This window comes from Helianthus annuus, chromosome 15 (genome assembly GCF_002127325.2).
Source record: "Helianthus annuus cultivar XRQ/B chromosome 15, HanXRQr2.0-SUNRISE, whole genome shotgun sequence".
NCBI classification, from domain to species: domain Eukaryota; kingdom Viridiplantae; phylum Streptophyta; class Magnoliopsida; order Asterales; family Asteraceae; genus Helianthus; species Helianthus annuus.
In genome coordinates, this window is record NC_035447.2 from 15,785,010 (window position 1) to 15,794,434 (window position 9,425).

At 37.8% G+C, this 9,425-nt stretch overlaps 1 protein-coding gene across 19 annotated transcripts; it reads left to right on the top strand.

Moving 5' to 3' along the window:
- The first annotated feature begins 1,991 nt into the window (after window positions 1–1,991).
- LOC110911085 lies at window positions 1,992–6,005 on the top strand. 19 transcript variants are annotated; one of them, XM_022155667.2, is made up of 11 exons: window positions 1,992–2,336; window positions 2,456–2,501; window positions 2,667–2,731; window positions 2,923–3,003; window positions 3,269–3,326; window positions 3,469–3,501; window positions 3,591–3,622; window positions 4,229–4,253; window positions 4,349–4,509; window positions 4,730–4,835; window positions 5,834–6,005. In XM_022155667.2, exons 4-10 carry the CDS (start codon window positions 2,955–2,957, stop codon window positions 4,735–4,737), a joined length of 366 nt encoding a protein of 121 aa, XP_022011359.1. In that variant the 5' UTR covers window positions 1,992–2,336; window positions 2,456–2,501; window positions 2,667–2,731; window positions 2,923–2,954; the 3' UTR covers window positions 4,738–4,835; window positions 5,834–6,005. The 19 variants fall into 19 exon arrangements, 1 of the variants encoding a protein (XP_022011359.1); XR_004881727.1 differs by adding exons at window positions 3,091–3,162; window positions 4,909–4,955 and having other exon boundaries at window positions 1,993–2,336; window positions 3,269–3,501; window positions 3,591–4,509; XR_002576744.2 differs by adding an exon at window positions 3,091–3,162 and having other exon boundaries at window positions 1,997–2,336; window positions 3,269–3,348; window positions 4,229–4,835.
- Window positions 6,006–9,425: the final 3,420 nt, after the last annotated feature.

Below are 9,425 nucleotides of genomic sequence, written 5' to 3' on the forward strand. Positions count from 1 at the left end.
TAACTTGGAACTTGTCTCTTGGTCGGTTTTATATCCCATGATGTTCGCGTGTTAGTTTTGAAAGCGCGATAATGATGGTACTAAGACCACACGGCGTGGGCGTGGAAACACGGCGTTGTTGTCAGTCCACGCCCACAAAACCACCCCGTGCCCCGCGTTGTGAACGGCGTTATGCTTGGGGCTTGAGGATTTCCGCCGGCGTGGGGGCAAATATGAGGGTGAGATGGATGCTCTTGATTTGTGGGTTGGTAGTTGTAGTTTAGGTTTGTTTTGATTGGTTGATGTTTATTTTCTTTTTAAATTTTTTTATTCTCTTCCACGCCACTTTCCCACCCTGTGCTTTTTTTTTCTTCATGCATGCTGACGTGGTTGTCACATGTCGCTCTACGTCCTTCATTCAAGCGTCTCCGCACCGTGTATTCTAAGTGAAAAAGAAAAATGTGTTAAATAGTTAAATCTGTTAGAAATTGGATCGATTTGGAAGTAGTATTTTATAGAAACTAAGATTGCGACCTGCCGCAATGCGGCGGGGATTATTTAGTTATAACTAAGTCAATCTAGGACCCGCACGTTATGTTAAACCTGTCAAATGGGGAAAAACAGACGATGTAAAAACGTTCACCCACACACGCACGTTGCGTCGTGTTTACTCGCAAAATTTAGAACGAAACATAAAAACGTTAAACCAAAGACGCACGTTGCGATGTGTTAAGTCACAAAATTTAGAACCAAGCATAAAGCGAAAAATTTTCGGAAAATGAAAACTATAAAGGATCAAAGTTGAAAGTACAAAAAGTTATGAGAATAGATTACAAAAGATAAAAAGTTTTGGGTTGAAAGTAAAAAAAACAAATAGTTTTGGGTTAAAAGTAATTTATGAAATACTTTTAGGTGAAAAGTAAAAAAAATCAATTTTTTTTGGAAAACCCCCAAAGCCAACGTTACGACAACCATATGCATAACCATTTTTTCTTTGAAAACCCCCCAAAGCACACCGCGCGTTGCGGCGGGGCGTAAAACGGTGTGTCAAATTGTACTAATGTCACACAACCGTCATCGACGACCAGCACTGACTCGACCTAGGATATGCGTGTTGCGACGAACCTGTCAACATGAAAAAATAGAGGTAAAAACATTGAACTACACATGCACGTTGCTTCATATTAACTCGAAAATTTTAGAATTATACGTAAAACGAAAATTTGCGAAAGATGAAAAGTATAAGTGAAAAAAGTTGCGAAGTTAAATTGCAAATAATTAAAAGTTTTGGGTTAAAGTTAAAAAACAAATTATGTAGGGTTAAAATTGAAAAAGGTAAAAACCTTTTGGTTAAAAGTAAAAAAATTCAATTTTTTTTTGAAAAACTCATAAAGCACAATTTACAAGTTGTTATGCACAAAAAAGTTGCAAACTTATATATGGAATAATAAAGCATTTAGCGAAACCAACATGTACTAATGTAATCATGTGAACTTATATATGCTACAAACACCGAAACAAGCTAACCAATTAGACCGCGAGTGAGTCTGCGCGATACGTGTCTACCGAAGTGACCACGCACATAAAGTAAGTAGAGCGAACCTTAACAACCCCCGAACCACGCACATAAAGTAATAAAGCATTTAGCGAAACCAGCATGCTAATGAGGTTTAAAACACTACTAAACTATCTCAAAGATAACAGAAGTAACCATAACCTGAATGCATCATGCACAGGATTCCATAGTCTATATGAAAAAAAGTTTATTGAATGTTTACAAAAGTTTTGTAGTACTGATCCTGTGTGAATAGTTTTCATTAATTAGAAAAGGAAATTTATGGGAACCATTAACTGAAGCGAACAAAGCCATGAAGCATTACCATAGTAATAACATCTCTATTACTTTAATAAGCATATTGGAAGGACAAGGAAACAAATGTGTTGAAAACACCTTTCAAGCATGAAGTACAACTCTCTAAAGCACAATATATTTATACATTTCCAACAATACCCTTTCTACCCTAACCCGACTCATCCAATCTTTGAGCGGCCAACAAAACCCCAAAATTTCATTTCAAATTTCAAATCCAGAGCCCTTTTTCAATTTCGTTTTCTCTCTCCCTCAAAGATCTGGATTTGGATCTGGATTGGATGTGTTCTCTCTTCACAATTCACCACAAGTTATGCCGGAGAAACACTGAAACGCATAATTAGTCAGATCTTGAAGGATTTTCGACCCGAATCACTGTTAGGAGGCTACAATCAAATGTACAAGAGGCTGAGAGGTATTGGTTTTCTCATAATCGAAAGATGGATGAAGGGCAGTGATGAACTGGGATTTGATAGGAGTTTCAGGGGTAAGTTTTGAGTGTTCATTAGCTCGAATGAAGCTCTAATTCGAGGCCAACGTTTGCTACAGTTACAATTTTTTTATTTTAGTTAGGGTTTTTTTAATAATTGTTTAGAAGGTTTGCAGGACCTCTGATGGTGTTATATTCAAGTGCGTCTCTTACCCTATTCAGGTATGGTTTATGTGGTTTATCTGATTCTGGACCTCGATTATGTTGATGGCTACCATAATTCTGAACTCATGGTTGTAAACCCTATATATTTTTTTACGAACCTTCTAATTTGTTTACAATTTTTTTGATTTTTTTCAATTGATTAATGGATGATTGTGGCATTAGGTTCACCTACGATGTGATTTCTTCTATGTTGAAGGCTATGATGATCCAGATTTCCGTTTTAGAAGGTCTGTTAACATCATATGCCCATCTTTATTTGTCGTTAGTTTCGTTTTGAATGGATTAATTGTTGATTTCAGGGTGAAAGTTTAGATGCACTTGCAAAGAAGTTGCTTGTATAAAATTTGTTGAATTCATTTATTCTTTTTTAACATCACCGGAGGGTATTAAAAATTCACTTTTTCTATTATTCGAACAGGACTAGAGGCGTAAACTGATGTCCCTTGAAGAATGACTATCCTATTTTTACAATTTGAGGCTTTTTGTTTCCCCTGGACTGGTAATTTCTTTTATTACTGTAAATAATAAGTATTTTTTACATCATGTAACTGAGGCCAACATGGTTTACCATGTATGTTATTACCAGGATCCAAATGCAAATATTTTAGTTGCAAGCTAAACCTTTTGTTCTGAAAATACACGGTCCATGTTACGCCTGGTAAGTATACATAAATTCAAAATTAATCAATTAGTTTAATCACTTGAGTTTTAAATTTCATTGAATAATAATGTTAACATATACACATTTTTAAATGATTTTTAAGGTGTGATTAGAAACGAATCCATCAAAGAGAATCTGATTACTCATAAAAGTGGCATCAGGTGACCCTACAATAGCATTTGAGTATGTTTTCAGTTTTGAGTTCCATGTCAAAAGGAATATATACTATATTATGTTATATTAACATGTTCAGAGTTTAATTATCTGGTTACATTTTTTACTTCACATATCCTCTTGCTCCAGATCTCGCTCCAGGTTCTACACATCTGCCGTTGCGTAAGTTTAATTCAAAAATCGGATCTAAATCCATATAAACCTTTAAGAATCTGTTTGTGTATTAATGTTTATTTACTTGTTATTTGCAGGGGAAGAATAAGGAAGGCAACACTGCCAAGCGGTTAAGTATCTTCAAGCCAGTTTATCTGTTTATGGATGTATTATCTTAAAAGTTACTTAAAAAGTTAAATAATATAACCTTTCTATGGATGTATGCCTTTGTTTAAGCAGTTGGTCTTAATTAACAATCAAACCATGACTGGTACAATCTGTAGCCTCATTTTTGAAAAGCTAAGATCTTTTTAGTGTACACAATATTTTGTGGTTTCCATTTAGATATTTCAAACATTCAAGTACTGTGTTGAGCATGAGTTTCTGCATGACGCGGGAAAAATATTTGTGACAGTGTTCGTGGGGTGAATTAAGTTTCAAGCTATTAGAGATTTGTGAATTATAACTGTAATTTGATTTTCTTTTTATATGTAATATGCAATTTAAATTTATGAAAAGATTTACAGATTTATGATAACCATCGTTTTCTGAAACCCATGTAATTTATGAGATTATAATTAAGTATATTGATTTCTAACATTGCATAGGACGAGACTCTTTAAAAAGCTATTCCACAACGGAAACTCCTGACCTTCTGAATATGTCAACCCTTATGGCCGAAAATGTTAATTGATCCAAACTGTTGTGGCATGTTTATTAAACATAAGTTTTGCAGATTATGCTGTTGTTAAGGAATTACGGTTAGTTTACCCCAATATGGGTAATAGTTTTATTTTTTGCGAATAAAGTCAAAGTTGGTGTTTTTTTTTTCTAAATTTTGGGAGATGTGTTTTAGGTGGAAGGCTTTGGACTTTGCAGCTTTGGATCGACTGGAAAACATTTTGATGAAGATCGAACTCAACAGAGCGGGCATGATCCCGTGTTATGTTCAGTCCAGAATGGGTCGGGCCGTGCATGCAACCAACCAACACTTTTATCAACTCGATTCATTTATAGGTAAATAGATCAAGTTTTGTAACGTTTGGTCTCTAAAGGAGCAATGCAGGTAGGTACTTTTGACAACTGATAAACAGTCAATAAAGCTTATATGCTTCTGCCTACAATGCTTGAATTAGTTGTGATTGTTTTGGTCTTATACTATGAAACGAACAATGACCTGGTCGTTTCTGGACGGACGTTTGTGGTGGCGGTTGTGGGTTTGCTATGGCCATTTCAGGTTTCTGACGAGTCTACCTGGCGTGGGCCCCAACGTTGCAGCCTGCATAGCTTTGTTCTCTCTAGATCAACATCATGTTGTTCCTGTTGATACACACGTCTGGAAGGTTAGTTTCTAACTTTTTTTTACATTCCAAGTGTCAAAATAGGCGGGATGGTTAAATAGTCAAAATGTGGCAGGTTGGTCGACCTACATCCCCCACCGCACGCGCGCGCGCGGTTACTATGTGAGTTCAAAAAGACACTTTTGGGGAATTTCAATATGTTCAACCCGTTTCTCTTTCAGTTAAATTTTTTTAGTTTGACGACCAGACGACCAGTTAGGACTAGGGAACAAATCATCATCCACATCTACTCATTCATAAGTAAATGGGTCGAAATTGCTAACTTTATAATATATTGTTGACCAATAGTATGAAATTTAAGCATGATTTGATGATGTTCAAATGAGTGATTGGTGTTAACAGCTATGTAGTTCTGTGGTCATTAGAAATAACTTTTTTTTAGTTTAAAATCTTTATGTCATGATACGAAGTTGAAAGTTGGTTCGGTTAATGTCACTGTTCAAGTGGTATATTTTGTATAGAAAAGGAAGAAACTTCGTAAATATAGGTGGCAAATTTGATTCATTACTTATGAATGGGTCGATTTGGGTTGTGTTTTGTTTCAAATGGGCCAAATTAAAAAAAAAATAGCTAATATGAACACAAGTCGAATGAGTCAAACTGGTTATAAGTGGTCTGACGTTTATATTTAGTGCATGCAACCTCCTAAAACATTATTAATAGATATGCAAACAAATTGTAATAGTATTGTTTCTATAATTACAATTATGCATTAGCTGTTTATACATAAAGAAAAGAAAGTGTTCGCAGATATTCCCAAGCCCGCCCTGCAATGGCGGATCTAGAAAATCAACATTTCAAAAAAAGGAGTAATGAAATCGAAAAAACGTCATTTTTTTCCCAAAATTTACACTACCGCTGGAGCGTCAAGGGGTAGCGGGGCTACCCCTATTTACAAGCTATATCTGCCCCTGCCGGCCCAATGTGACATGTTTCTGTCAGTACCGATTTTGACTCATTGCCTAATCTTTTGATGGCAGATTGCAACTAGATATCTGGTTCAAGAGCTGGCTGGCAAACGTTTGACGCCTTTGGTAGCCTATTGTTGCTTCTTTATGTTGCCTTCATATAGAGAATGTATGAATATTGTTCTGTAATCTATAGAATCCTTTCTTTATGTTATAACTTAATTAACAAATCAATTTATATTCTGCCCATTTGCATGGAGAAAAGATGAACACAATGTTAAATAGTATGGCAGAATTCTTGATTATTTAAAAGAACTTGGGATTTGGGAAACTATTGTATGAGTTGAATAGTTGCATTTTATGGTCTGATGTAGCAAAGTTAAATTTTGAGGTCTGGGTAACCAGTACAAAACAAGTTTAAGTAGAAGTGACAACTTGAATATATTGGTTTAAAATAGTGCGTCTGAGGCATGAGGCCTCTGAAGTCTGAAGTGTTGATAGAAACGCTTCACCCTACTTGAAGTAGTATTAACTAGATTTTATTTACGTGGCATTTCAAAAAAAAAAAAAAACTTGTTCAGTTAATATAGATACCGGTAACGATATTGTTCGGTTAAAGTCAGTCTGGTTCGTCACGTTAGCGAGAGAAAACACTGAAAGGCAAAATATGAAAAAGAATAAAAGTAGAGGGACTAAATAATTAAAGTAGAGAGGCTAAACATATATATTAAAAAAGTTAAAGTTGAGTAGTATAGTATAGTAAATATAGTAAAAAACAGAAGGTGTAATTAGATAATCAACTAAAAGACAAAACTCTTGGCTCCTTTAGCTGAGCGTTGTGTTTTAGTAATTTATATTGATTAAAAGATTTAATGGGTCTAATGAAACCCGATTCCTTGTACTGTTTCGAATGTATGAGTTTTTTTAATTATTTAATTATTATCTATAAAGCTCATGACTAATGTTACGAATAAAAAAAGCCAATAGAAATAGTAAGCAATATATCACAAGATGATTGATAAACTAACAAAAAACGAGTACCGCGTCATGATTTGTAACCCCGCCGGTTTTTAAGTACCTTAACCGGAAATTTAAATTTTAGTTCTAACCCAACTGAACTGAACCTTCTCATGCACACCATTAAAATTACTAACAAGTGTTTTGTTTTCCTTTGCATAGCGAATTTGGTTTTGGTTATGGCTCAAAACCGAACCGCCCCGTATATAGCCCTAAACTTACCAACCTAAGTGATATGTTTCCCGCCGCATCGCGCGGGTAAACGACTAGTAAAGACAAATAAATTAAGAAAATTGGGAAAGCATCTCAATAAGACTGCGGGGTATGGGGCGGGAGTTTGGGCGTGGGTAGCGGGAAAACGCCCAAGCCACCATCCCGGGTGGGCATGGGTTTCGCCGTAGCCCTTGGGGCATGGGTTTCAAGCCGGGCGTGGGGCGGATTGGCCATCCTAGTTGGCTGAATATGATTGGCTCACCCGCCACGTCATACCGGGCCATCCCAAAAGTTTTGAATTTTTAAATTCAAACCGTTGGCTTGGCCAAGCAGTCACCCCAACCGGTCACCCAAACCCCAACATCCTCTATAAATACCCCCAAACCCCAACCGGGTGGTCCATCCCAACCCCCACCGTGGTCCCAAAAATTCGACAAAACCCACCCGCTGCCCCAGCTGGTCACCACAAACCCAACATCCCACGAACCCGCTATGGCATCCTGGACCCACCACGAAGAACTTGCCCTAGTCACAAGCGTCGTTGACGCTATGAAGGGGCGGCCACCGGGCCAAACCAAATATTGGCCGGAAGCTTTCGCGGCCTACCGACTAAACGTCGGTAACGACCGCCACAACATGAACGCGTGCCAACATAAATGGCGCGAGCTACGTCCCAAGCTCGACCGTTTCAAGGCTTACTACGAAGCCGTTCCCGGGGGCGAGTTAAGCCACGAGGACCGGGTGGCGGTGGCGAACATAGAGTTTCACGGCAAGGAAAAAAAGGCGTTCGACAAGATGGACCTTTTTGAAATTTATTTAACGCTTTAGGTTTCTTATTTTGTAATTTTTAGGTTTATGTAATTTTATAAATAATGAAGTTGTATGTTTTTTTTGTAAATGTTTGTGTCATTTTTTTAAATTTTGTATATATATATATATATTTTTCTTATAAACCACCCTGCCACGCGGTGCACCCAACCAGGGGCGGACCTTTAGTTATGTGGGGCGTAGCCCGGGCTACGGCTCAACTTTTACTAGTAGTGTTAATTTTTTTTTTTTTCGATTTTTATACATAGGACACCCCTGAACAAGTACGAGGACACCCCTCAAAAAATTTTTTACAAAATAATAAGATGTTGGTAAGCCCAAATAAGTAAATAATAACACATTAGGTAAGCCCAAATAAGTAAATAATAACACATTTGCTAAGCCCAAATAAGTTAATAATAGCCCAAAATTGAATGATTATTGATTTGGGCAATTGGGCGGCATGTTTAATCGCTGTTGGATATCGAACAGACGTGAACGAACAAAGAGCCAACAACATTGAACGAACAAAGAGCCAACAACATTGAACGAACATCAGTGGCACTTCGGCAGATCATTGAACGAATAGACGTGAGAGACGTCGACTCTAAAAAACGAACGAACGGAAGTACATAATCGGCACTTGAACTTCGGCAGGTTTGTTCGATTTCGAACAGAAAATACAGATTTGTTTCGATTTCGTCACACAATAAGCGATGATGATAACTTTGACAACTTGAATGGAATAAGTGATCTTGCGCGTCTTATGGGGGGGGGGATAGTGCACGGTCCTCCCAACCGCCGGAGTGATCCCACTCCGGGAGCCGCTACCTGACCAAGCTAGCTCCGCGGTGAGTTCCCCTTGCCGAGTTCTTACCCTGGGCGACATATGCCATTTCCAAGACTCGAACCCGGTACCTGTGGGAAGAGGTGGGTGTCGGTGGCCAACTGGGCTACCCTAAGTGATCTTGCGCGTCTTATGGTTGAAACAGGAACACATATTTCTTGTCCTTTAGTTTATCGGGTAGTTAAGTTAGCTTTGCTTGTACCGGTTGCAACCGCAACCGTTGAAGATGTTTTTCGAAATTGAAGCTTGTCAAGACGGATTTACGCAATCGAATGGGCCAAGAATTTTTGAACAATGCTATGGTTTGTGCGGTCGAAAAAGATTTTTTACGTGAAGTAAAAGACGAGGATGTGATGGAACGATTTCAAGCTATGAAAAAAAGAAGAGGACAAATCTATTAGGTAACTGTTTTACTTTATTTATTTATTGTCGTTTTTTTATATTTTATGATTGCACGATAAAAAAAAATTTGGGATACCCCTGAGTTGATGTTCTAGTTCCGCCACTGCACCCAACCCAAGCTCAACCCACGCCCCACCATACTCCGCGGACACGTACCAGGCAGTGGGGGGGGGCTCCCATTCCACGTGTCATCACCCGCCCCAACCCACGGCCAACCCAAGCCCCACCATACCCTGCAGTCTAAACTAGGGTGGCAACAAAAAACCAACCATGATATTTTAGGTTATTTTAGGCCTCTTTTGAAAAAGGAAATAAGTTAGAATGTGCTAGGGATTTATTCATGATGAGTTTTAAAATACCCATCTAAATTTTAACATG

What these genes read in the sequence shown, in the direction of transcription:
- LOC110911085 (XM_022155667.2), top strand. Translation starts at nt 2,955, where the DNA reads ATGACTATCCTATTTTTACAATTTGAGGCTTTTTGTTTCCCCTGGACT. An exon ending in TTTTTGTTTCCCCTGGACTG is followed by an intron (nt 3,004 to 3,268) that starts GTAATTTCTTTT and finishes ATGATTTTTAAG; the next exon opens with GTGTGATTAGAAACGAATCC. An exon ending in GAAGGCAACACTGCCAAGCG is followed by an intron (nt 3,623 to 4,228) that starts GTTAAGTATCTT and finishes TAAGTTTTGCAG; the next exon opens with ATTATGCTGTTGTTAAGGAA.